Source organism: Ochlerotatus camptorhynchus, unplaced genomic scaffold (assembly GCF_037179485.1).
Source record: "Ochlerotatus camptorhynchus isolate MF236.1 unplaced genomic scaffold, CSIRO-AGI_Acam_v1.1 ptg000131l, whole genome shotgun sequence".
In the NCBI taxonomy this organism is placed as follows: domain Eukaryota; kingdom Metazoa; phylum Arthropoda; class Insecta; order Diptera; family Culicidae; genus Ochlerotatus; species Ochlerotatus camptorhynchus.
This window is the reverse complement of record NW_027040621.1, coordinates 556,021-583,966: the sequence shown is the minus strand read 5'-3', so window position 1 is coordinate 583,966 and position 27,946 is coordinate 556,021. Positions and strand designations below refer to the sequence as shown.

General features: G+C 43.6%; 3 protein-coding genes across 4 annotated transcripts in view; 1 reads left to right on the top strand and 2 right to left on the bottom strand.

Annotated features, from left to right (window-relative positions):
• The window catches only part of tho2 (THO complex subunit 2-like protein), a 29,936-nt gene extending 5,765 nt beyond the window's left edge, over positions 1–24,171 (bottom strand). The window contains exons 1-10 of one of the 2 annotated variants that reach the window (XR_010517574.1): positions 24,072–24,171; positions 23,272–23,697; positions 21,940–23,203; positions 21,607–21,878; positions 21,423–21,540; positions 20,995–21,339; positions 19,763–20,927; positions 19,349–19,699; positions 19,095–19,283; positions 5,808–7,451 (exon numbers count right to left, since the gene is read on the bottom strand). Coding sequence is in view for 1 of the 2 variants with exons in the window: in XM_065220706.1 (XP_065076778.1) it covers positions 7,417–7,451; positions 19,095–19,283; positions 19,349–19,699; positions 19,763–20,927; positions 20,995–21,339; positions 21,423–21,540; positions 21,607–21,878; positions 21,940–23,203; positions 23,272–23,697; positions 24,072–24,124 (4,218 nt within the window). In the remaining variant the exon portion in view is untranslated. The remainder of the gene's footprint in view (positions 1–5,807; positions 7,452–19,094; positions 19,284–19,348; positions 19,700–19,762; positions 20,928–20,994; positions 21,340–21,422; positions 21,541–21,606; positions 21,879–21,939; positions 23,204–23,271; positions 23,698–24,071) is intronic. The other variant, XM_065220706.1, reaches the window with a different exon arrangement.
• A 247-nt stretch (positions 24,172–24,418) lies between these two features.
• Nxt1 (NTF2-related export protein 1) lies at positions 24,419–25,078 on the top strand. The gene is made up of 2 exons (XM_065220696.1): positions 24,419–24,572; positions 24,640–25,078. Exons 1-2 carry the CDS (start codon positions 24,552–24,554, stop codon positions 25,036–25,038), a joined length of 420 nt encoding a protein of 139 aa, XP_065076768.1. The 5' UTR covers positions 24,419–24,551; the 3' UTR covers positions 25,039–25,078.
• Positions 25,079–25,132: 54 nt separating this feature from the next.
• Positions 25,133–27,225, bottom strand: LOC135700251 (gastrulation defective protein 1 homolog). The gene is made up of 2 exons (XM_065220695.1): positions 27,088–27,225; positions 25,133–27,032 (listed from the first exon to the last, which is right to left on the bottom strand). The coding sequence occupies exons 1-2, from the start codon at positions 27,173–27,175 to the stop codon at positions 25,135–25,137; spliced, it is 1,986 nt and encodes a 661-aa protein (XP_065076767.1). The 5' UTR covers positions 27,176–27,225; the 3' UTR covers positions 25,133–25,134.
• Between the last annotated feature and the right edge of the window lie 721 nt (positions 27,226–27,946).

Below are 27,946 nucleotides of genomic sequence, written 5' to 3'. Positions count from 1 at the left end.
AATGAGCAGGAGCACTAAAGCAGCTCTCTGTTATATCTTTTCAGGTTCAAGCAGAATGATGTGCAAACAAGTGGTATTCGATTAGGACGACTGGGTTTGGGGAAAACGTTATTTCCTAAAAACAGTGATAAAATTATCATTTGTACATTTATCAAGTTTTTTTTATGGAAAATTCAAAAAGTATTTATTTCAGCAGATTCGTTAAGTAATTTCTTATCGATTGACGTATTTGGATTTTATTTTCATCTATAAATGAAAAAGTTACAAGCGTTCAAAACCTAACACTTCTTCCCCATACATATTTTTTTATTTGCGCCCCAGTATAGTGGACAAAGACGTAGTTCTACGTCAAAACAATTCAAAATGGATCATCAACTGGACCAGTTGGATAGCGAGGATACCTGGGATACCGTGTCCTATTTTGGAATTTTGTCGGATCCAGAAGAATCAAACCGAAGAACCGAAGCGATGAACAGAAGCGATCAGATGTAGTCTCGGTCATCATCAATACGAAGATGGAAATCCCCAACCGTTCAGAACCCGACGTAACTGAAGAAAATCAGAGCGATGAACATCAAGGTGCACGTCCTGTGGACATCGACCGGAATGTGGAAATTTCGAGCAGTACAGAACCCGAAGCGAGTGACGAACATCTGGATGAGTGTTCTGTGGGAAACGGATGTTGAAATCCCAAACAGTCCAGAACCCGAAGCGGCTGACGAGCATCGGAATGAGCGATCTATGGACATCAACACGGATTGGGAAATCCCGATCAGACCAGAACCCGAAGCGACAGACGAAAATCAAAGCTACCATTTGAACAAAAAGGTATGTACAAATAAATAAAAATAAATTTAACAACATCGAACTGAAGAGATATGCTTACTGTAACGTTCATTAATTCTTTACAGAATGATGAAGTGCACTACTGGTCTTGCGTGAAAAAAAAAACGGGCCAAGCAACAGGAAAACCGTTGCTACGCGACCATTATCACGCATCTTGCAAATGGGTGCCATGTGACTGAAGCACCATCAGTCCATAATCACCTGCCAAGTCCAAAAACACAGTCTAAACAACTTCGTAAGGACCTGAAACGAAGATCGGAGTTTCACCATGAGACAACATCTAGCACGGTTCGAGAATGCGCAAAATACGTGGCTAGTGAGGTAATGCATTGTTTGTTTTATTAATACTTTGCATTGAATTGAAAAAGACCATGTATTGCAGTTGCAAACAACGATTTCCAAGGCAGAACAGAGAAAGATCTGCCAACGCGCTCGGCCACCCAAAAACTATACTGCTGAGCCGAGATCTTGACTATTGCAATTTAATTTATGTGTTTATAAAACGGATCGATCTGAGGATTTAGTAGTTAGTGTCTTCTTGTGTTCTCTCAAGTTGTTAGGTCCCCATCGGTGTACCTCCATGTTCGTCTTTTTCTCCAATATGTCGCTTAGTTCTAGATTAAGAGCACATTGCTCGAAAAAACCTCCATTTGTTACAATTTGTTACCCCTAACCTCGAGATAGCCGCGAGTAATCGGCCCCCGCTTTACTAACGTTAGTTTTAAGTAATTTTGTAACCCAAACGATGAATATCGGCTCCGCAAAGCAACGGCAAATGAGCCTGGATAAATAAACGCATTAAAAAAAAAAAACAGTGCATGCGCATGGAGGAGATATTTTTTTAGTGTTCACCACCGACGACAACATTCGGCGACTGTCCACCGCCGAAATTTGGATGTTGGATGGAACGTTTACTGCTGCTCCTCCAGGGTTTAAGCAAATCTATTCAACCATGGGATCCGTGGGTTCTGGCGATGCGTTGAGGTATTTGCTTTTTGTTTTCATGTTGCTCCCGAACAAACTTGAGGAAATATACACGCGTGCTATGATGGAGGAGGTGGTAAGGCATTGGCGTTGAGCTAGACCCAGAAGTGGCGCTTACCGGCTTCGAGCGAGCTGCTTTAGGGTCGATTTTCCCTGATTGTTGGCGTCAGGGATGTTTTTTTTTTCAGCTGACACATTTTTTCTAAAGAGTACAAAGCAGTGGACTCTCAGGGTCAAAAACATTTCCATGACCTTTAAGAAAATTGAAACAATCGCATTTGTCTCTATAGAGCAATTAGAGAAAGCGTTCATGATCATTCCTTGCGTCCTTTCGACCTTTCGTCCTTCGGAACTTTTGTCATAGATTCGAATGACCGAGGTGAAGCAATCGGTTTAGTAGTGTGAGTGAAATCACTGTACGATACAAGCAATTAGTGAAGTCACTAATTGCGTTTACGTTGTTTTTTTTTGGTATACTAGTACAACCATATTTCAAAATCTGCTTCATCTCTCTCAGTACCTCATTGAAATCGTACATCCAGATGATACCAGTACGTTTTAGCGTTTTTATTATTTTTGAACTCAGCCCTTTTTAAGATACGCTATTTTTTTTCGGCTCGTACGCCATATCGTTCACATCACACGAGCGTTTCATACGAACGACTTATGATTTATTTCACACAAAATCATCTAATAAAGTTCATTGCAGTTTCGTATGAAATTTTTAAGCGTTTCATATGGAATTCATTAATGAGACGTGTAATTTTCATGAGCATGCTATGGAAACCATACGTGTCGTAAAAAATAATTTCCAGAGTTCAAAACGACCGTTCATACGAAACATATTATGAAAATCGTAGTTCTACTTTCCTCAGTGTACGTGACCGATGAGCTATATAGTCGCTATATTCATAGTCTGGCGGATAGAATTTTGATCTATCAAAAAGCGGAACCAATTCAATATATTTTAGACCATCAATTGAAAGGGTATTATCAACTTTTATAAACAAAACGTTGATCATTCTCTCCTCGTGAATCGAACGCATCATCGGATAGAGGAAACTTTCCTCAACCCAAAGATGGTGTTAGTTTGCGTAGGCGAGCCTTGAGTCACGAAAAAAGGGTTTCCAAAGTTTTGTTCGGAAAAGATAATGTGCTCTTTTCTGTTGTTGGTCGTGATTTGCTCAATTGGTTCCCGAGATTCTACCCGCCAGACTATGAATATAGCGACTATAATGAGCTACAGTGACCGCTACAGCAAGTCGAATCGCTCTGTGCGAATTAACGATGCCAGATCTACAGATTTCTATTCACGAAAAAAATGAACACACCCTTTAAGTTTTATCCATACAATATCAAACCAAACATTTGGTGAAGCCATGATTGATGAAAAAATATTAATTGTTTAACTAACTAATTAGATGTTTTCTAATACTCTACGAGCCCCATGACCTTTTTTAGTAGTCTTATTGCACCAAAGTATACCTTAAATATCGTTCTTGAAGATGCATGAGAAAGATTGGGAATTACGAATCTGTAAAACTGTACAGGGTGTCAAGTCAATGATGAAAAATAAATTTCCTGATTTTCCATTTGATCATGTAAGGGAAAATCTTAAGAAAAGTTTAACGGAAATTTCGTTGTAACGTCTATGGTAAAGCAAGTCGGTTTGTCGGTGTCACAACGTCGTAGAAAATTAGTAAATTTACAAGTTCGTAGAACATACACTGCTTTACCGATTTCCTAAAAATGAAACTTAAAGTTACGCTGAACATAACAACCAACTAAGCGCACTAAGTCAAGTTTGGGCTGAATCAACCCCATATCAATCCTATACGTTTGACAGTAGGCAACATCACGGGCCTTATTTAAATATGGCCCGCCTGACGTATCCATGGTGAAAGGGACGGAAATCGTGTTATAAACAGCAAGACAAGAGCAGATGATAGCATCAAAAACATGGCCGCCAGTCAGGCCTCTGGGCTGAATACTTTTCGTAGTTCTACAAATTCCCTTTGCAAACCAACCCCTTCTCCCTCAGAATAAGATTTTTAAAGAATATTGGTTCATTCTCGGGTGAATATTTGTGTTAACCCTCTCTTTCCCATGGTAGCGCTCACAGGTGAACCACAACTTTTCGGTCTGTCTCATGTTTGTCTATCTTCCATTAAATAGTCATTAGTTATTTAAGCTACTCAGTGTACTCATTATTCTCGTCCATATGTATTCTTGAGAATTCAACTGAGCAACTATTGAAAAATAATTAGCATGCTATGGACTTTAAACAAAGACTTTTTTTTACGGATTCAATAATTTTCGACTGTGTGGAACATCTTTTGTATGGGCACTTTTTTCACAAATACATTTTAGCATCTCAAATCTACCAAAAACCTTTTGGAAACCAGTACTGTGACGAGGTCGTATTTATCGGTCTCTGAAAACATGGATATCATTTCGATATTGGATTTTGAGTACCGATATCGGGTCCGATATCCAATATTCAATGGAAAATACATTAAACATATTTCATTCTTTCCAACTTCATACTGCATTTGAAAAATTAAAAAGATCGACATCGACACAAACAAAAATATTGTCTATCCACTCTTCGAGGCTACATCGCTCAAAATTCGCCGTGATACCGAAAAATAGCACATTTAATTAATTCAATATCACGCCTCGCGTACCTACATATCAATTTCCGTACGAAGCCGTCCCCTTCGATTATTATTACGTTGAACCATTCCCTCGTGATAGCTCCATACCAAATTAGCGGTAGAGATATTTCTCATTGGCTCGACACGAACAAGTTCTTCGTTACCAGATCCTTCAAATGGAGATCGAACCATGTCGATGATTATTAACATCGAGGAAAGAAATATCAAAGTTTTGTTTATATAATTTGATAGTACCTTTTCAATTGTTGGTCTATAATATATTTAATTGGTTCCGTTTTTTGGTAGATCGAAATTCTATCCGCCAGAATATAAATATAGCGACTATATCTGCCCCCCCCCCCCCCCCGTTGGCGATACTGATGTATTGCATATTGAACAAGAATCCTCGGCTCTGTAAAGTTAATTGGATTGAGCCTTATCAAATAAATTAATAAACAACAAAAAGGAACCATATCGAATTTCGATTATCGTTGATATCGGATTTTTAAATATCGGTTATCGTATCGATCATTTATACCCGATATTTAGCGATAATATCGAACTTATCGATATCGTCACAGCACTACTGGGAAGGAAAGGGTTAACGTTGTCTTATAATGATGATACACAACTAACAGTTTAATTGAAGATGCTTCTCATGTTGCATTGGAAACATAGAACATAGATAAACTTGGTGCTCTGGTGGTGAATAGGAGAACGTCAAAAACAGTGATGTGAGAAAGCGGAACACTTTTTAAATTTTCCTGATATAAATTGATTCATCTGAGATGCTGCAGAGCTTGATCTACAGTTGAAACATTTAATTCTGAATCATTTTTGCTAGAATCCTGCTAGTGTTCAGGAATATTTTTGTTGAGAAAAATTGATAATTATAATAGTGCCTTTAGTGGTTTTGATCTTCCGGATTTCTTGTGTGTGACTAGTTTAGGTGCAAATCAGTTCAGATCTGTGGAAAATCCTAAAATAAGACAATTACTGATGGAAAATGGCAAGATGCTTAAATTTTCGTTGTGAAAAATCCTTATTCTGATGTAAACGAACAGTTTGGTTGACATTTACTTCTCAAACTCGCCCGGAGCACTCTACATTGGTGGTGCATTAAAAAGGCCTACTGTCCGTAAAATGGTAAGCCCTTCATTTCAAACATCAACCAAATCCTACCACTCTATTCGCCTAACAGTTTGCTATCATAGCACCCCAAACTGGAGGAAATGTTGTGACGCACTGCGAATCATCAAATCAGTATTGTAAGTATGTAGGTTCGGTTTCTTTCTTTTGCTGTGTGAAAGTAATACGTACCTTGGCACAGGCCCACGGAAGAGAGGACTACGAACTACGACTACGAGCGCTTCAACGGATTGGTTAACAAGGAAACTGCCGACCGGTAGAGTGCCGAGCCAGGGCAGGATCAAACACGCTAGGTTTCGAGACTTCCGGACACGGATGGCAATTGTGCAGGGGAGATTGACGGATTGCCAACTGGAAACTGTGGAATTCTGGTTTGCTGAACGATTTTGCTTTTTTTTTTCAACGGATGTATGCACTTTTCGTATTCAATATAATAACAACGGTTTTATTAATTATTCGGTTGGCAGAGTTAGTGTGTGGAATTATTTACGCGAATATGCTAAACTTGCTGTATATTAAAAGTAGTTAGCAGTTATGCGTTGAAGTTAGAAAAGGCGGTAAAATGTTCCTTTTTAGCTAATTGAATTGAATCGACGAATCACTTGATCAAACTGAACACATTTAACAATGCACTTAACGAAGACTTCTAACGGTTTGGCATTTCCTCCGCTTGAGCTCCTGGGTTTGGTAGGCGGCTTCCAAGGGCGTTTGGTTGGCTTGCTGTATTTCTTTACGATGGTTTGAATTTTTCCTTCTTGATTGGCTCCATCTTTCCTTATACTTATAGCAATAGGTTGCAAAACTGTAGAAGCATTGAAGAGCCTTGCTAAGCCAGCTCGGGCGATTCCAAAATTAATCGTCATGTGTTTGAAAGCTAGCTATGAGTTGCATAAATCTCTCATTGGAAATGTGGCTACTGACAATTTATAATCACATTCTTTGCGAGTTCCTAATTAAGTCGATTCTATTGTATTGGTACGATGATTTCAGATTGACTTGGAATGCGCTGTTTCCGATAGCGTGGTGGTCTTTGAAAAGATTGTCAGTGCATTATTAATCCTTAACTCATTGGCGCCCCGTTAGTTACTTATGCTCCAGTTACATGGTGTGTCCTCTTCCTCCAGCGTTGTGCGAATATCTCCTGTTGTAGTTTCACTCATCCTGTCGCATTTCTTCATCCCCGGAATCCATTCATGTTGTCCTCAGTCCCATCTTCTCGAACATCGTGTGATCATCGATCCAGGTTCAGCGCAGCCGTGAATCTACCCTTCAGACTAAAGTTTAAGTCTGTTGATTACAAGTATTGCTAGGGCCATGTTGAGTCAAAATTTATTCGAAAATACTACTTTTGGGTCATCTTCAAGTCAAGCGTTACGGAAGAAAGATTCACGGTTTTATGTTCTAGTAGTCTGTCTAGGCGCTGCAGTTCAATTAACAACTGCTCCTATCTGATCCTGCGGTCCATGGTCCGGTGCATTGGCCATCGGTAATTGGTCTGTAGTGCCTCGTCTCTCCCCTGCAGCAGCTTGTGCGACGATCGATCGGCCACCGTTTGGGATTGGAACAACGAACCCATACGACGCCACCATCGGATGTGCGATTTCCCCGTCAAGACACTAATTTCTCACTCTCTCTCTCCCTTCTCTTCTTGCCTTTCTCTATCACCGCCTGTTTCTTTTCTTTCCGGTTTCGGCATTGCACATCACTTTTTTCTTTGTTTCTCTATCTTTTCTTACGAATTGGCACTCTGTGTCAAGTGTGTTTACACCACAATACTAACCTTCGAGGAACTTTCCAGCTTGCGACGTTTGACTTCTGTAATGGAGAGAAAGGGAATGAGGAATTAATCATGGGGAATCACGTAAACGTGCTAAGGGACACCTCCAGCACGGTTGTTTTGGTTCCAACATGGAGCAGAATGTTGAATCGATGAACAAGTTTTGTATGATTGGCAAAACGAAACATGCAAGCCAGTTTTTAGTCAGTCAGTCAGCCTGACAAGGCGATCTTTGAAGTCCGGAGTCAGGAGGCTTAAGGTTAAAGTGGTCAAAAATGGTTATCTCTGAGACATCACTTCAGATTGGCTAAAGTCCTCGTCGTTTTGAGCGAAATAATAAAAGGAAAACATCAACAAGAGCTTTTTGCAATCTGAAATGATGTCTCAGAAATAACCATTTTATTTTCATTCACTCAAAGGTCACTTTCACCTTAGAGAAACCTATATAAGATAGAGTTGGTTGGAAATTTTAACATGAAGCTTTAGTGCGATAATTTATTAGCTAGAAAATGATCTTTAGAAGAGGGTAGATGGATAGTTCCGTTAGAGTACGGCAGTGTGAAAATTGAATAGGAGTTGAAAATGAGCGAAGGGCCATAATGCGACAGTTTTTAAAGTTAGACGCACATCTTTTGCCTAACCCGTACGATGTACGCGGAGACTTGAGGTATGTCTTCAAGTCTACAGGCAAAAGATGTGCGTCCTCCTTTTGCTCATTACTGACTGCGGCTGTGGAATAGTTCTAGCAACGTTTCATCACTACCTAAAGCCCCACGTTGCGAGAGCATTTCCAGTCGATGGTGATGGATGCACAATCGAACTATTCCACAGCCACAGTCAGTAATGAGCAAAAAAAGGAAGCACATCTTTTGCCTGTAGACTACATACTTCAAGTCTCAGCGTACATCGTACGGGTTAGGCAAAAGATGTGCGTTTGACTTTATACTGTCACATTAATGGCCCTTCGTTCATTTTCAACTTCTATTCAATTTTCACTGCTGTATTCTAACAGAATTATGCACCTACCCTCTTCTAAAGATCATTCTCTAGCTAATAAATTATCACACTAAAGCTTCATGTTAGCATTTCCAACCAACTCTGAAAATCGCTAACTTCGCGTATGAAGTAACATAAAGACACTTTGAATCTATATAAGATATTTGAATGTAACCGCGGAATTGGGGCCTCCCTTAGCTCAGTCGGTAAATGTGCGGCTACAAAGCAAGACCATGCTAGAGGTAACTCGATTCCCGATCCGGTCTAGATTTCCCTGGGCATATCCCTAGCAACACACTTGTCACTGAACAGTTGTGGTTACTTGTGTGCAACTTATTCCAGTCACAATCAAGTTGCAGCAACTTATTTCGATGGAAGTGTGCTGCGTGGGATAGTATGAATGTGTACTTGTGTGTACTACAAAATTATATTAATGCAAAAATGGTACAAGCATCGAATGCTCTCAATTAATAACTGTGGAAGTGCATCTAGAACACTAAGTTAAGAGCACGCAATAAGCTCAATCTGATGACAGTTTAGTGATACTGTTTACGTGGACTTAGTCGATTTTTTCTTGGGTAGATTTTCTCGATAATTTTTCAGACTGCAGTGATATGTAAACCACACTTCTGCATTGTCCACGAGCAACATCCTTCCACTGCGCTGTTCCTCGACAATTTTCAAGTTAAAATTCGGAAATTTTAAAATATTTTTTTCTCTAAAAAACGACTAAGTGCTTGTAAACAGTACCACTGAACTGTCTAAAAGGTTCAGCCGATTAACACTGAGTTCATTCGTGACCTCACGCTGCAGTACCTAATATGTATTAAGCTTGAAATGCGAAGAAGAAGAAAACAGAGCGGACAGAGCAGAGCGCCTTGCGTGAAGGCTGACTAAAAGTAAATTGGTACGCCCCTCGAGCGCCGCTAGCCCGCCTCTAGTGTTGGGAATCGAACATCTTTGACAGTGGTTTGTTTCTGCGTTGCCAGATATACCGATTTTCAAACTGTATACCGATGCACAGATAAGGTTTCTCAGAATACCGACTTTTGAGTTTTAATACTGATGTATACCGATTTTTTAAAATATTCAAAATGATTACAGCTCGCCCGCGCTGAAACTATTAGGAGAGGCTTTTATCTTTTCAAACATTCAAATTTTTGAGCAATCTCAAAAAAAAAAAATTCCTCTTTGAAAATGTCCTATGTTTGAGACTCTTTTGACTAATGCTTCCATTTTCTCGCCTTTTTGGCTTCCAAGGGGTCGAGAAACAACTGATGGCGTATCCCGGTAATTCCTGGAAATCAGGAAATACTTTTATTCAGTGAACGAATAAATCCATCAAAATGTTAATTTTTCAATTTCCTGAAATTTCTCTAATCTTCCCTTGGAAGTTTCTTCCAACTTACCCTGTAAGTTATTTTACAATCTATTTCGACTTCCCTTGGAAGCTTCTTCTGGCTTCCCTTGAAAGCTTCTTTCGTCATCTCCCGTACCTTTATCACCTTTATTGTTTTCCTCTGCTGTCCGAAGAAGTCGTCTCCGCTCTACTCGATCCATGGCCACACATCGCCCGCCTCGTAGTCTGCGAAGGTTCCATTAGCTTCAGGAAAACTGCAGGAACTTTTCAGAGATAGTTCGGACTTTTGAGTAAGTTTAAAGATATGTAAGGGTAAGTTCCAATAAATTAAAGACAGTTTCATTAACTGCTGTTAACATTCGAGAACCCGGCAATTTCAGGAAAGTCCATAGAACTCCAGTGAACTTAAGGAAACATCTGAAATATTTTGGAAACTTCACAAGTCCAAAGAACTTCATAGAAATTTAATGATTTTCAGGACACTTCCATTTGTTTCAGGATAATTGAGATAACTTTAGGGAAGTCTGAGAACATCAGGACACATCAATTCATGAAAATTTCTGATCCTTCAAAGGAGTTCCGAGAGCTCAGAGAATTTTCAAAAACTTCAGCAATGTTCCGAGAGGTTCATGAAAACTTTGTAAACTTCAAAACAGCCCCATTAACTTTAGGAAAATTGCAAGAACTTTCAAGGAGTTGCAAGGAATTAAGGGATATTCCGAAGTGCAGTTCAGGAATATTCTGAAAATTTCAGGGAAATTGTGGGGCTTCAGGGATGTACTATAAATATCAGGAATATTGCTGGATCATTTGAGCATGTAAGGAGCTTCAGGGAATGTTGCTAACATCGCCAAGAAATCTATTTCTTGCAGATTTTTTTCCCCACTTCTCCTTGAAGTATCTTGCAACTTTTCCGTAAGCCCTCTGGCTTCCGACTGTTTTTCATAAGTTTCTTGCAATATACCTTAGGAAGTTTCTCCCAGCACCTCGAAAAAGTTTCTTCCATCTTCTACAGGAAGTACTCTGAGAAGTTTCTACTTACTGACTTACTCCGTAGGTTTTTTCCGACTTCTATTGGAAGGTTTTTCCGAGCATCTTATGACTTCCCTTGGAATTGCCTTCCCATTTCCAATACTTTTCTGGTTTTCTCTGGGTATGTTATCTGATTTTTTCCGAAAGTTTCTAAAGTTTTCGCCAGAAGTTTCTCAATATTTGTCTTGAAGGATCGTCATCGGATGTTTTTCCGACATTTTTTAGAATGTCCTGCAAACATCATTAAGAGACTAATTCAAATATTCCCGGAAATTTCTTCCGACTTACTACTTCGTTCTTAATCCAAAAGTTTGAATGTTAGCCTTTAAACAGGCAAAAAATATAAAAATAATTAAAACATTGAATACCGATAAATACCGATAGTTGTAAACATTTGATGTCGATAAGCTTGAAACAGTGGCATCGCCGTAACCTCAATCTACCTGTTCAACAACTCTCAAAACGTAAACAAACAAAACAATATTGGTTTCAATGGATACAAATCAGTGAAACTAGAAGACCCTATGCCTTTTGAAACTGATTTGAAGGTAAAAATGACCCTAAATAACGATTTCAAAGTTGTTGAACAGGTAAAAAGTGAGGTTACGCGACGCCACTGGCTTGAAAACAATCTGACAACGCTGGTTTGTTTACACTTCTACAGAGAACAACTGGTGCAATTTGATCAAAGTAGTCGATCGCGTTCAGAAATAACGTCAAATGGAAGTCGAAAGAAGAAAAAACATTGTGCACAAACACCTGTAAAATCCGGAGTGGTCCGGTTCCAAGCTGGCTAAAGTGCTGAAGATGCCGAAAACAGTGGCCAGAAGGTACAACGCCAACTTTCAAACGATGCAGAACATCCTTGCCAGGGAAAGATACAAGTCGTACAAAGCCAGTAAACATCCGAACTGGCACATGAAGCAGAATTCCGTGACCAAAAAATGTGCATGGTTAACGACCGTGTTTTGACGAAACACAAGGGCTGCACTTTGATCGATGACGAAACATACGTCAAACTCGATTGTAAGCAGCTTCCCGGTCAAAAGTTTTACATCGCGACTGGACGTGGGGATGTGCCGGGAAGATTCAAGTTCGTGTTGGCCGACAAGTTCGCGAAGAAGGTCATGATTTGGCAAGCGATATGGAGTTTTGGCCTGAACACGGAACCATTCGTCACACCCTCGACGATGACATCCCAAGTTTACATCGAAGAATGGCTGAAAAAGCGTGTATTTCCGTTCATCCGCAAGCATAGGGGCAAAGTCATCTTTTGGCCCGATTAGACCAGCTGCCACTATTCCAAGGTGGTTCTGCTGTGGTATGCTGTCACCCGGAACGCACCGTAGAAAGCACTGTGGAAGCCCCTAATCTATCTGACACAGTCCTGCCTTCTGCCGCCTCCGTTCATCACAGACGATCCGGACCTGCGGTCGGTTGTGGGGAGGGGGTCTTCCAACCCGTTCACTATGGCGAGTATCCTCTTGGTAATAGTAATGTTCGTTTGCTACCTGTCGTCCCCGTGATTTCCAGGGACATCGCTTCGCGTAGCACGCGATATCACCATGTACTACCAAAACATCGGTGGAATGAATTCTGACGTTCACGAGTACCTGTTAGCTGTATCCGACCGTTGCTACGATGTAATAGTTTTAACCGAGACATGGCTAGACTCTCGAACGCTTTTCTGCCAAGCGTTCGGATGTGAGTATGCGGTATTTCGCTGCGATCGAAACCCGAACAATAGTCGAAAGTCCACTGGTGGCGGTGTCCTGATTGCTGTTCGGTCCGAGTTGAATGCTAGAGCCATAGAGCACGACATGTGGAATTGCGTTGAACAGGCATGGGTAGCTGTCAAGCTGAGCGATCACACACACCCGACAGAGTTCGCGACATTGAACTTATCGAAACTCATTGTCGATCCGTTTCCACCATATTAGATTGTGCCTCACCTATCGATGAGATTATTGTTCTGGGCGACTTTAATCTCGCTGGTGTTTCGCGGAAACCTTCCCACAGTGGCTTTCTCTTTCCGGACCCCGCTGGTTCTGCTTTCCATCCTGGATCAGTTAGCCTTCTCGACAGCTATAGCGCAGCGACGTTATCTCAAATCAATCCCGTGGTTTACGAGAACAATCGTAGCTTAGACCTCTGTTTCGTAAGCGCTCATCATCTCGTCGGCTCCTTCTCCACTTGTAAAGGAAGTTCCTATCATCCTCCTTTGGTTATTACTGTTGAAGACAATCACATTCGGAATCTCGAAGGCATCTCCACTACGGTGTCTTACAATTTCTGGAAAGCCGATCATCGTAGCATTGCCAATGTGCTGTCAAGCATTGATTGGAAAAACATACTCGATTCTGATAACGTCGAAACCGCTGCTCAAACTTTTTCACATGTCTTGGCTTATGTCATTGACAGACACGTACCTAAGAGCGTTCACCAGATTGCATCGCACCTCCCTTGGCAGACGAACGAATTAAAGAAGCTGAAATCGATCAAGAGAGCCGCGTTGAGGAAATTCACTAAATATCGAACGATGTCACTGAAACGTCACTACGTTAAACTCAATTATCAGTTCAAGCGAGTCAGCCGTCAATGTTACTTGCATTATCTGCGAGGGATTCAAAGGAAATTCAAGTCGCACCCGAAGTCTTTCTGGAAGTACGGGAAGGAGCAGTGCAGGACTCTCTGGTCTCAGGTCTACCATCATCCATGATATTGAACGGCGAAGTCGCTTCCACTCCACAGGACCTCTGCCGCCTGTTCTCCAACAAGTTTGCAAGTGTCTTCTCTGACGATAGCTTAACCAACGAATACGTGACTCTAGCAGTAAGCAACATTCCACTTTCCGGTCAAGCTCTGGGTGGAATTGTTGTCAACGCTGAAGTGATAACGAGGACTAAAATCGACTCGTTTTTCCTGGCTGTTGCGGAGGCCGAATATGATTTGATTGTGCTGACGGAAACGTGGCTGGACGACCGAATTTACTCATCGCAACTTTTCGGGTCACTCTATTCCGTCTTTAGAACTGACCGGTCTGCCCTAAACAGTCAAAAATCGCGCGGTGGCGGAGTCCTGATTGCAGTATCTACTAGACTAGCCAGCTACGTAAGTACGTCACCCATTTCCAGTCAACTGGAACAGCTGTGGATTGTCGTAGAACTTCCACAAAGCAAGCTTAGTGTAGGCGCAATCTACCTGCCTCCCGACCGCAAAAACGACTGCACGATCATCCGTGAGCATGTGGAATCGTTAGGGTCAATTTCGTCACAATTAAGTCCCTGCTCTCCCGCTTTCGTATTTGGTGACTACAATCAAGCTGGTCTAAAGTGGCGCTTTACAGACAGTGGCACACCATTAATTGATCCACTGCTTTCGCATATGCCGGTTGCTTGCTGTGCTCTTTTGGACGGTTTTAACTTTTACGGGTTCACACAAGTGAATACTTTTCCGAACCGAAATGGACGTTTGCTAGATCTTGTCCTGGCAAATGATTCCGCACTACCTGGCACTTCTGTTTCCTTGCCCGTCGAGCCAATGATTGATCTAGATGCCGATCATCCCGCTCTCGTCGTGTCATTTAGTTTACCTGCGCCGATTCTTTTTACGCCGTCATCTGAGTGCTACTCTTTGGACTTTCGCCGGGCCGATTATGTTGCATTGAACAATGCGCTTGCGGAAATTGATTGGCAATTTATCGAAACTGCCGCTAGCGTGAATGATGCAGTGGATTTTTTCAGTGCTGCACTGGAAGATGCTATTTTCCGCATTGTCCCAGCTCGACGACCTCCGCTAAAGCCTGCATGGTCTAACCCACGCCTACGCGTGCTAAAACGTCAACGCTCTGCCGCCCTCCGAAAGTATTGTAACTCTCGCTCGCCGTACTACAAACGACTGTTCAATTTTGCGAGTCGTAGTTATCGAAATTACAATCGTTTTCTCTATAATCGACACGTGAGACGCACGGAAGCGAACCTTCGCACGAATCCGAAAAGTTTTTGGTCGTTTGTCAACTCAAAACGGAAGGAATCCGGATTGCCTTGTTCCATGTTTCTCGGGAATGACTCGGCTAATAGTGAAAGAGAAAAATGCGACTTGTTTGCTCGTCATTTCAAGCAAGTGTTCAACGATTTCTCCGCTTCGCCAACACAAGTGCTGGATGCTGCTGTTGGGATGCCACGTGATGTGTTTAGTTTCGTTATTCCGCGCATTTCAGAAGACATGGTGATAGCCGCAACACGCAGACTGAAGCTATTGTTCGCCTCCGGACCTGACGGCATTCCGTCATCAGTTCTAAAACGTTGTGTAGCCAATCTCTGCCTTCCACTTGCGAGGCTATTCAATCTCTCGGCACAGCAATGTGAGTTCCCCTGCCGCTGGAAACTTTCTTATCTGTTCCCAGTGCACAAAAAAGGAGATAAACGGAATGTCTTAAATTATCGTGGAATCACCTCCCTGTGTGCCTGCTCAAAACTGTTCGAGATTATCATAAATGGTGCTCTGTTCGCACGCTGCAAAAATTATATCGATACAGAACAACACGGTTTCTACCCGAAGCGCTCCGTGTCCACGAACCTGGTGCAGTTCACTTCTAACTGTCTGCGATGCATGGATTCAGGATGGCAAGTCGATACTGCGTATATGGATCTAAAAGCTGCATTTGTCACGGTGGACCATAATATCCTGTTGGCCAAGCTGGAGATACTTGGCATCTCGTCAACTGCTGTGGATTGGTTTAGATCTTACTTGGTGAATCGCTATGTACATGTCAAGATTGGCGCGTCGGAATCGGATGTTTTCTCAAACAACTCGGGAGTCCCGCAAGGCAGTAACCTAGGACCACTACTATTTTCGATCTTTTTAAACGATGTCGCCTTGCTGATACCATTAGGATGCCGCGTTTTCTATGCAGACGATACGAAAATCTACAAAATTATTAAAAGCCTCTCGGACTGCTGGGATCTCCAGAATATGTTAGGTATTTTTGCTGACTGGTGCTCAAGAAATTTGATGAGTCTAAGCATAGAAAAATGTAACATTATTTCATATCACCGAAAAATTGAACCAATCATGTTTGACTATGTTCTCTACGGACGCTGTCTTGCTCGTGTAGAGCACATAAAGGATCTCGGCGTTACCTTGGACTGCAGACTCACTTTCAAAATCCACTACAATGACATCATCTCCAGAGCTAATCGACAATTGGGATTTATTTTCAAAATTGCCGACGAGTTTCGTGACCCGCTATGTCTCAGGTCACTTTACTGCTCGCTTGTGCGATCCTTATTGGAGTCAAGTTCAGTTGTTTGGTGCCCTTTACATGCTAGCTGGATCACTAGAATTGAATCCGTTCAACGCAAGTTTGTGAGATATGCTCTTCGTTTCCTCAACTGGCGTGACCCAACGAACTTGCCACCGTACGAGGAGCGTTGCCGTCTCCTGGGAATCGAGCCATTAGAGGTGAGACGGACGGTTGCTCAAGCTATGTTCGCTGGAAAGCTGCTTACAGGTGACATTGACTGCCCAACACTGCTGCCACAGCTAAATATGTATGCCCCTGAGAGGTCTCTTCGTCAACGCGACTTTCTGTTTTTGGAACCACGGAGCCGGAATTATACACTACACGAGCCAATTCGAGCAATCAGCCGGCAATTCAACAACTTTTTTTATATGTTCGACTTCAATGTATCAGCTGACGTGTTTCGTCATCGGCTACTTGGCCTTTTCCGTACCGTTGACCGTAACTATTTAGTTTAAGTTTTATTCATTTAGACAGTATTTGTCAGTTGAATTTTTCAATAAACAATAAACAATAAACAATAGACTGCCGCACTAAAACTAAAGCCTTCTATCAACCCTGGACCGGATGGTGTCCCTTTAGTCTTTCTGAAGAAGCATATCGCTAACTTGCTGTCACCGCTACAACATCTGTTCCGATTGTCCATATCGTGTGGCATTTTTCCATCGAACTGGAAATTTGCGCATATGTTCCCTGTGTATAAAAAGGGTAGTAAACGGAACGTGGATAATTATCGTGGAATTACATCGTTGTGCGCAATTTCGAAGTTATTCGAGTTAATCATCATAAAGCCTCTGCTCTCCCATTGCAAGCAGTATCTAAGTGAAGATCAACATGGCTTCACCTGTGGTCGATCTACTACCACGAATCTACTGTGTCTGACATCGTACATCACGCAAAGTATGCTTGCAAGGTCACAAACAGACGTCATCTACACTGACTTGTCTGCTGCCTTCGATAAGATAAATCACGCCATCGCGATCGCCAAATTGGATAGACTTGGGATTAGCGGAAATCTCTTGAGATGGTTTTGCTCATATCTCGCCGATCGTCAGTTAGTGGTTGCCCATGGTGACTGCCAGTCCGACATTTTCGCAGCTACGTCAGGAATATATTATACCTCAAGGAAGTCATCTGGGACCGTTGATTTTCTTACTCTACTTCAATGACGTGAATTTAGTTATCGAAGTTCCACGACTATCGTATGCAGACGATCTCAAAATCTACTTACGGATCTGCTCGATCGATGATTGTCAATTCCTCCAACGTCAGTTTGAAGCGTTTGCCAGCTGGTGCCATTTGAACCGAATGACAGTAAATCCTGCGAAGTGTTCAGTCATCACTTTTACCCGAAAGAAAGAACACCATTATTGAACGTGTGAGCAATGTAAAAGATCTAGGTGTCATCCTGAACTCTCAACTTACATATAAGCAACACATCTCGTATGTCGTCGACAAGTCGTCAAGGACATTGGGCTTTATCTTCAGAACAGCTAAGAATTTCTCCGACATCCATTGCCTCAAGTCACTGTATTGTTCGCTGGTACGTTCCATTCTAGAATTTTGTTCTGATGTTTCGAGTCCGAACTACAACAATGGTACTGAGAGAGTCGAGTCCGTTCAACGCCGCTTTCTGCGATACGCGTTGAGAATGTTACCTTGGAGAGACCCGTTTAATTTGCCCAGCTATGAAAGTCGCTGCCAGCTGATCGACTTGGAGCCTCTTCGCACCAGAAGAGATACTTCAAAAGCCCTGCTTGTCGCGGACATGTTACATGGCAGAATTGATTGCATGGCAATCTTGGAGCAAGTAAACATTAACGTCCAACCCCGAATGCTTCGTAACGATGTTATGCTGAGAATGCCACTACGTAGGACAAACTATGCAATCAACGGTGCAATAGGCGGACTGCGGCGAGTTTCATCAGTATTCGATTTTCACCTGCCACGACTCACTTTGGAGACGTTTCTCTTCATTCTTCTCCAGAAATGGAATCAGTCTATGATCATGTTTTAATGTTTTGTAGTTTTAACTTATGACTTTAATTTTAATTTTATGTTAAACCATCATTTGGACCATATCGAGTCTGTTGATGCTGACAAATAAATAAATACGTACTGCCAACAAGATCGATTTTGTCCCCAAGCTAATGAATCCTCCGAATTGCCCGGAATTTCGACCAATCGAAAAACACTGGGCAATTTCAAAGCAGCGACTTCGACGAAGCGGCGGGGCAGTCAAGGACATCCAGAAATGCGCTGATTCCGTATCCGTCACCACTGTGCGGGCGCTGATGAGCTCCATCAAGAGGAAGGTTCGAGATTTCGTTCGAACTGGAGAAAATGTAACCATCTAATGCTGTAACTTTGAAGTTTTAATAAAAGTACTGTGAAGCAACCATTAATGGACTTTTTAAACTTATTGAATCACGAATTACAGCTCTTTTTGTGTGTACCAATTTACTTTTAGTCAGCCTTTACTACACCTATCGGACCAGGCCACTCCGAATAATCCACCGGCGAAATGATGTTTAATTGCTCCAGGCTCGAGCTCTTGATTTGGGCAAATAACTGACATACACTGTTCTTTCAGTTCCAATTTCAGTTTCCTCTTATGACATAAACCAGTTTTTCACTGAACACCTTATGGAATGTTTTCTTCAGGGAAGTAGTAAATCACTAAAGGCTGTATCCAGCTGCATTTCACATCCGGGAACACAAAACATGAACAAATCTATCCACAACAACCACTTTGCTGGCCATCGAGTACATCCTCCGTTTTCTCGAAGACCCTCATGATTTTAGCCGTAATTGTATGAAAAAAGGATTCCGTCCATCGTGCCTATCACTTATAAAGATAATCCGGGGGCCACGCTTTGTTTCGTCGTCCACAATGAGGCTTCAGGGTAGTGTAACGATCACGAAGCCCCTGCTGGAGGAGCCACTCAACAACAATGGAAAACAACGATTAGCCAAAAGAAAGGTACAAACCTCTATCGTGCTCCGGTGGATCCTGGCTGCGACGATGCTCGTTGCTGGAGTTAGACACCGAACTGAGGTCCCGTTCGGTGCGATCGCGATCTCTGTCCCTCTCGCTGGCGCGCGAATCCCGTTCACTGGTGTGTAGCTGCTGCTGCTGTTGGAGCTCAAACTCGGCGGCGGCCGCAGCTGCCAGGGCGGCTGTTCCACAAATAGAAAAAAACGTTTCAATTCATTTTCCGACAAAAAACACAACTCATACGAACCTCTGGTAGTTTTGTCACGTCGTTTCTCCTTCTCTTTCTCGCGCTTCCGTTCGGCGGCTGATTCCTCCCGTTCGCGTTCCTTCTCACGGGCCCGTTCCTCCCGTTTGATCTCCTTGGACGACTTTTCCTTCGTAGTGCTACTGACGGATGTTTCCCTGGTCGATTCTCTCACCGGAGTGTCCTTCTTTATTTCCCGCTCGATAATCTTGACATCCGGATTGCTACTGCTGTTGCCGCTTCCAACGTTGTTGGAGTTTGCCGCTGAACTAGACGAGTTCAGTTGTAGCTTCGAACTGGACGACGAACTATTGACGACGATGATCTTTTTTTCGGACTTGATCTCTTTACGATCTGGGAAGATACAATAAATTTTTGAAGTTTTTTAACCAACCGGAAAGTCATCCTAACACTTACCACTTTTGCTATCCCCGTTCATTGCCTTCGATTCCTGCGGTTCCACCTTGACGGGCTTCTCCGCCACCTGATGGAAGTCGCTTTCGCGCATCATCTGTCCGGCCTTGGCCTTTAGCTGCCCGATGTAGCTGGAAGCCAGAACGAACAGATCCTGGCGTTGGTTCTTCTCCTCCTCCCGTACCTTCTCGACCTTCTTCTCGATGATCTGTGCCAGCTTGGCTAGAACCGGGAAGTGCGGCAAGATGCGCATCAGGATGATCAGCGAATTTCGAATCTGCATGTAGTCCTTGGAATCTAAGCAGAATACCATCGCCTTGGTGATCTTGTAGTGCCACTTGTGACACACGTGACGGTAGTTTTCGTAGTTGACGTGATCGTTCGCTTCGGAGAACTGATTACTGACGCGGAATTTGGTCACGAATCCGGGATAGTTTGAGCACTCCCGGTTGAAGGTGCTCTGATCGGCGTGCCAACGCATGACCGTTTCCAACATGGCGCACAGGAAGCGCCCGTACCGAGTAGCTTCGTTTTCCGTGCAGGACGTAACCGAATATGTTATATCGCAGAATATTCTATCGTAGCAAAGCAACGTGGAAAAGTTGGCCGTCTTCAGGCTGTGAATCGTGTGGACGAACTTTGCACAGTAGAGCGCATCCAGGGCCGTGAAGGTACATCGCGGGAAGAGACACAACTGCAGGAACTGGGTGATGGTTTCGTTTTTGGCGGACTTGGCCGAACGTGACAGGAACCATGCATCCTTCTCGCTTGTCAGTCGGTGCATAATTTTATCAACGTGCTCCTGTTGCTTCTTCCGTTCGTCCTGCAGTTTCTCCATCAGTGCCACGTGTCGTTCCTGTTCCTTCTTGTTCTTCGATGCATTCTGTTCCTTGGAGTCCATCGCCGAAATGGAAAGTTGCTTCAGTTTGTTGATCTCACGTTGGTAGCTTTCGGCCGGAACCTGCAGGTCGTACATACTCAAGGACCAGAACGTGACCAGAAATTGCGGACTGATGTCTTCCCAAACTTTGGGTGGATGCAGCGGACGGACCGATTCGATTACCGGGTTCATCACGAATGCGGTCGCCTCCAGATATTTGACCATCTTCTGCGAGGTGGACAGCTTCTTTGAGTTTTGATCCGCCTTGCGTAGTTGATCGTATTTTTGCTATAAGGACAAGTTTAGGATGATTAGCTTGAATGATTCCTCGGTGTCTGGAAGGTTTATAGCTTACACTGATGGCATGGGAAAACATCGGCCTGGCAAGGAAGAACGCCACGTCCGAGTGGATGTGATATTCCTGTAGCATGCTGTGAATCGTGGGTAACCGATCGACGTACTCCTCCACTGAGTAGGTCGACCCGAGGAACGTGCCGAACTGGACCAGCGTGTCCTGGCATTGGTCGTACAGCTTTCCGACCAGCTTGAGATGGCTAGAAGCCGTTTCACGATAGATAACGCAGTGCTTCTGCTGGGCAATCAACAGACACAGGGCCACGGATAGGTCGTTGCTGGCTAGGGCATCCTTCAGACGCTGGGAGGACTTCTTGGTATTGCGCACCTGGCTGAAGTATCCGGCCTGGAAGATGCGATGTTGGAATGTTAAATAATAATATTTAGGTGTTTTGATCCTGGAAATTCTCGATAACTAGTCAAACTAACCTCGCCTCGCAGCAGTTCTCCACCGCACATGGCACCGATTTGCTCGGAGGTCATCTCCTCAGCAGCTTCGATACCGGTCATTTTCTGCACCACTTCCTTCAGAATCAACAGATCCAGGCTGAAATGAACCGGCCATTAGCTATCGAAACCTCTACTGGCTAATGACAGCGTTTGAAAATCTCACCTCTTATGCGCCTTCAGCTGATTGCCCACATACTGCAGCAGTCCGCTGAGTTCGATGTTGTACTTCTTGTAGATGGCCCCACAGAAGTTGGCCAAACTCTGCAACCACAGCGAAATGGACGTCCCGTCGTTTTGCATGGGATTACGATCCACTTGTTCCAGCGATTCTATCAAGCAATACCCGAGCACATCGTACGAGAGGGAGGTAAGATATTTCAAGGAATCCACTACCGGTGTGATCAGATTGTCGTAGATTTGAATTTGCAGGAGGATCTGAAAATGACGTTGGAATGAATTATGAGCGAATTATGAAGACATTCGGCGGACGACTTACGTAATCGAACAGGAAGCCCGGCGAACAGTGACTCAGTTTACCGATCAGCCGTCCAACCGGTTTACTATTCTCCTTGCTGACCCGCTTCATCAGAGCCTTGATTTGCTTCTGGGCATTTCCTCGGCGGCGGATCAGCTTCGGCTGCAGCTGGTAGGTGTCGTTCTTCCAGCGGGCATACAGACTGTACCGATATTGATAGGGATAAAGTTTCACGATCGACCAGATTTCTTCGGCCACGCAACAGTTGCAATCCATATAGGAGAGAGCCGGAAGAATCGAAGCATCCAGCAGGGTTATGATGTCGTAGTAGAGCTGTTCGTTCTCCGATCCGACTGCGGGTGGATTCATCGGATCGACGTTCATTTCCGTCAGGATAATGCGGACCAAGCGGAGAAGCTTGTAGAGCAGAACGGAATCGTAGTGCAGCGAGGGTCCCAAGGCGGTGAACATAGGAAAGGCGTGATTGCGTAGTTTGGAGATTGTGGTAACCGGTGCCGGTGCTAATTTGCTGAGCCCGTTGCTGATTGGACGTCCTTTGATGTTGCATGGAAGTGCACACTTCAGACGGTAGACTGGTTCGATTATCATATGCAGCAGTCGACAGAGAGCCCTTGCTATGCGCTCATTGACCATTACGGATTGTTCCGGAAGTTTTTTCAGCAAAAGCTGGGCCGTATTCCAATCGCCAACGTGGAGTAGCGCTTCGCAAAGACCCCACTTTTGGTTGGTGGCGTATTTCTCCGGTGTCACCTCCTTCTCCGGTTCAGGTTCCTGTTCCTTATCTTTATTCGTGGAAACGACATTCAACCTTCGAACGAATTCCTTTGCATCCGCCACATCAGATTCCCATTCGGTGATGATAAGCTTGTCTGTTGGGCTTAGCCAAGCATAGATATCATCCAACTTGATGACTCCGTGCTGCAATAGCAATGCCGTCACCTTGAACAGCGATTCTGGAGTTCGACTGTCGGCAAAGTGTCGATATTTATAGCCTAGCACCTCGCAGATGATATTTCCATCGTTAATATACGACTGAAGCAGCGGAATGAACATCTTATCGTGTTCCGGACGGGTTTCGAATGATTCCAACATAATGTCCAGCACTCGATTCGGGTCTAAATTGAAGCAACCAATCAGCGATTTGATAATCTCCAGTATGCTTAGAACTGTGTTCGATTCATTGAACTCCTGATTCAACTCCGTTATCAGTTTGGCGTACCCTTCGCTTTCCTCGCGGAACAAATTGAATCGACGTTGCTTGTAGCTAAAAAAGAAATTCCCATTAAAATGTGCATTTAAAATCAAAACCGATTCAAACCCTTCAATACTCACTAAAGCTTCGTTTTCACCTTGATGAACTTGGTATAGAAACTCCTATTCTTGATCGTCCCCACATCCTGCAGCGTGTCAATCTCGAGCCGTTCCTTCAGCAGCTTTTCCGACAGAAACCGCTCCGATTCCTTTGCGATAAAGCAGAATGCACCACGTTCTTCGGTAGAAGCATCCGCGCCACTTCCCCCTCCTCCGGCAGCCGTTTCCGCATCCAAAACTCCAAAGATGTCCAACATGATCGACGGAATGTCACTGTGTAGATTGGCTAGCTCGCCCAACATCGCCAGGGCGCTTTCCTTCTTGATCTGTCCCCGGATGCCATGTGATACCAATTCGTAGATTGCCCGCGAAATTCCCGTCTTCCGGTCATTTTTCCCGAACAGAGGACTGCTATCCTCCTTCAGTAGAGCTTTACATTGTTTCAAACTGCAAAAAGAAAAACAATAACAATTTCAAGGTTACCTGCGGCTCAACAACAGTTCCAAAGTGCTTTGCTCAAGTGAAAGTGTTCTTCCGTATTTTGATAGTGTTCCGCGAAACCGGTATCCACCGGATTCCATAATATTCCCTCCGATGCAACAACACACTCTTCTAACAGGCAACAAAAAGCACCACCATCATCAAAGCAGTAAGAAAAAGAAAACATTTTTTCTTTTGCGATTCGAGGAATCAACCCAGAACTATAATTCATGTTTTCTTCGCATATAATGCACCATTTGCCAGAACTCCACCATCAAACGGAAGTACACCACCTGAGCTACACTTTGCACAATGTTTTAGAACGAAAAAACAGCAATTACAATTCAGATTTTCCACTTCTTTCCCAAGATTTCCAAATATCAGCGTTCAGCATTTTCGCGACCAATATTTCGATTTGACGTTTCGGATTTGGAAAGATGCGTGCGTGCGGCGGAGTGGAATAAAAGAGAGAAAAAGACGGCATGAGTCAAAAGCGTTTTTTTTCCCAGCACACAGATGCGTCTGCCGGACAGATAATTTTCTGATAGGCAAACTACGAAAGAGATCTAAAATCTGGCTGCGTGCGAAAATTCATTGGTTTCAGACGTTTGTTTCTGAAGGGGGACGAATGAAATGTCAAACTCAGTCAAAATTGAACAAAAACATAAAAAAGTTACAAAAAAAAAAACCAAGCGGCGTCGATTTGCTTCATTTTCGTTGCAGTCGAGTTTATGCGAAAAAATCTGGCATTTAATTGATTCTAATATTTACATAGCTCTACTAAAACACTACATTATCTCATCAAGTGAAAGTTCACCAAAATGACGGCCGTAATTGATCCGGTAAGTGGATTCCTTGCTATTTGCTCCCGTTTAAGGTTATGTTGTCACCGTCAATGACTGCTTCCAGGAACTGCGTACCAAAATCGACACCGCTTGCCGAACGGCGGAGGAATTCACAAAGTTGTACTACGAAAGCGTCGACAAGAAGCGCCACCAGATGGCTCGGCTCTACATGGACAACGGTTTGCTGGTGTGGAACGGAAATGGTGCCACCGGTAAGGACAACATCCAGAAGTATTTCCAGGAGCTGCCCCGTTCGGAGCACATTATGAACACCCTGGACGCGCAACCGATCATCGACGACGCCGTCTCGTCGCAGCTGACGTTCATCATTCAGGTGTCGGGGACGGTCAAGTTTCAGGATAATCCCACCAAACCATTCCAGCAGACGTTCATGATTACAGCCCAGGGGGATAAGTGGAAGATTGCGAGCGACTGCTTCCGGTTGCAGGATGCTATATTTTAAGATTATGACGCTGATGGATAATATATGGATTCTTCTGAGTAAAAGCATAGTTTGTCCATGTGTTTGAAGAGAAATTCCTTTATTGGGTTACAGATTTTACTCAGTTTTCGGCTTCTTGCTGTCCGGTTCGTCTTCAGTGTTGAAGATGGGTTTGGGTTGAGTCTTGTTATAAGCAGGGGAAATCCAGTAGGGATTGTCAGCAGCCTCTTTTGCGTACTTCAGGATGGCTTCACGAGGATCTTGATCGTCCTCCACCCTCTTGCTGAGTCCGAGATTTCTGATGACATATGAGGAGAGCGTTCCTCCCGAACTGGCAACACGTCCCCCTTGGCCGCTGGTGATGGGCAGATCGGGTCGTCTGGATTTGACCGGATCGAGACGATCCTTTTCGAGCTTCTTCCTGTGTGATCGGGACTTCTCCTGTCGGAACATCGGAAGAGCATGGGGCGTTATGACCTGTGTCGTTCCGATCATTTCCATGTCCTTCTTCTTACGGTGGGTTCGAACCACGCACAGTTTGGCCCCTCTCATGCTGCGCTTCTCATCGTACAGACCACGGATGATGCCGTTTCCGCAGCCGACAAAGACTTGATTCAACTTCGGATGCCAGTGGGTTCGAATTACGTGTGAATCCGTGATGGGAATGATTGTGACAGTTTCGAACGTTTTTGTATCGAAAAAGTACAAATTTCCTTGTTTCTGTTCTTTGGGAATTGATTCTCCTGTCAGGATCATGGTATCGTCCGGACTGAAGCAGCAATCGGTCGTGTCGTAACGGGACAAAAGATTGTCAAACACATGGAGGGGCTTTTTAAATGCTCTCATATCCCACAGCTTGAGGGTTTCATCTGTCGATCTGGTGGCCAGAATTTGCCCAGCGTAGGAGAATAAAATCGACGAAATTTCACGGCCTTTGGCATGTGCGTCTCTGATGCAGTGAGTCGTGTTGACGAACATCCTCCTGGTGTCCCAAGTTTGAATGGATCCGTCGCTGCATCCGGCTGCGATCAGCGTCGCATCCCGATTGTAAGTACACGCAGTAGGAGCCGTCCTCAGTCCTCCCTGAGCTCGAGTCTTGATGACGTTCTTCTGTTCCTTTGATTTGGCAAAAACCCAGGTCCTCAGGGTCGAATCCATTCCGCTGGTCAAAAACTCATCCTTTTTCATGAAATTCCAGCAGCCACCGGTCAACCCAGCCACATGACCCTTGGTCTTGGTCATATCCGTTATGTACTGATCACCCTTCACGCATTCCATCTTTTCGAATCCATCTCGATCCAAAACCTTCGCCTGAGAGCTCCCCGAAACGACGAGGATCATGTCGCCCGTGTTGGAATAATGCAGATCTCTAATCGGATGATTTTCGCAGGGCTGCAAACTTCTGAAACTTTTCATCGATTTGTCCATTCCGGAGAAGTCCCAAAAGTTCAAATTGTAATCCACCGATCCGGAAGCCAACCTCACTCCAGATGGATCAGCCGCAAGGGCAATCACTGCCTTGCCGCCGTGTCGCATTTCCACTTCGTGCGAGTAGGGAATCTTATTGATTGGGGCATCTTCATCGAAATCATCGTCATCATCATCGTCCTCATCGCTATCGTCATCACTTTCCTTACGTTCTTTTTTCCCCTTAACTATCCTATCAGCAGCAGCAGCAGCAGCATCAGCAGAGCCCATCACCGTTGGCATGGGTCCAATCGTATCCCCCTCACTATCGTCATCTGACGAGTTATCATCGGCAGTCGGAGGTTCTTTCCGAATAGCCTTCGGGTCCTCTTCCGCTTTGGGAGCATTCCGCTTGGCTTTCTGGATCATCTCGTTGATGTCGAACTGTTGTGCTTTCCGGCCAAATCCGCTGATCCCCATAACCTCCTGCATTCGGCTGTTTTCCAGGTCGGTGGCAATTTTTTCCACATCAGCGTGCCTGGCCGAGCTCGAGGGACCCGGTTCGGGAGGTGGTTCCATACGGCCAAAAGATCCGAATCCACCGGTTGCTGTCAAAATGGTTGAAAGTGACACTGGGAGAGCTTTTTTATATCATGATCTTACCTGAACTGGATTCGGGATTTACAGATGCGGGAGCTGGGGTAGCTGCCTTCAGCTGTATTTTACCAAACGTAATTTTACCTTTATTCATTTTGTAAAATTTGCTAAGAAATTGCAGAAGAATCGTCTTCTGATCTCTGATGCAGCAAAATATTTTTTCACAACAAAAATGATTAAAATTTGACAGATGCGGTGCTTGCCCTTTGGGATTTTCCGTAATCTAATTTTAAGTCGAGACAACAACTCCTTCTGGCTGGTTGCGTGCTGTTTGTTTAAATTTTCTATTTTGAATTGACTGTTTCCAATCTCGAGCAAATTATCACATCGACTTAAGGACTTTTGCAAACAATGACTTTCTATACGTCATGTTATCGAAATTTAAAGCTCGTCCATTCAAATTTCCACCTTCGTTCTCAGGAAGGTGAAATTTACCCTCTGCCTAATGGTGGTTTTAGTTTAGTGTAAGTTGGTGGGCTATAAGTTTCGATAAATTGCCGTTTGAAGTCATTGATTACGAAAGTACTTAAGTTGATTTACTTTCTACTCAGATTTACTATCCCAACACAGCGAACATAAATGAAAAAAAGGTAATTACTCATCAGAAAGAAGTTCCAATAAAGAAGCTTCTAGAAGTGGCTTCTAATAGAAGATGAAGAGTATTTAATACTCTTAATCTTCTATTAGAAGTCTCTTCTAGAAGCTTCTTTATTGGAACTTCTTTCTGATGAGTAATTAACTTTTTTCATTTACTTGGCGTATCACTCCTATAACTAATATAAACACGGGCAGGACAGTAAATCTGGGCAGCCACGCCCCTGAATACAGGGTTATTATCCTATAGGTCTGCACGAAAAGACAATAG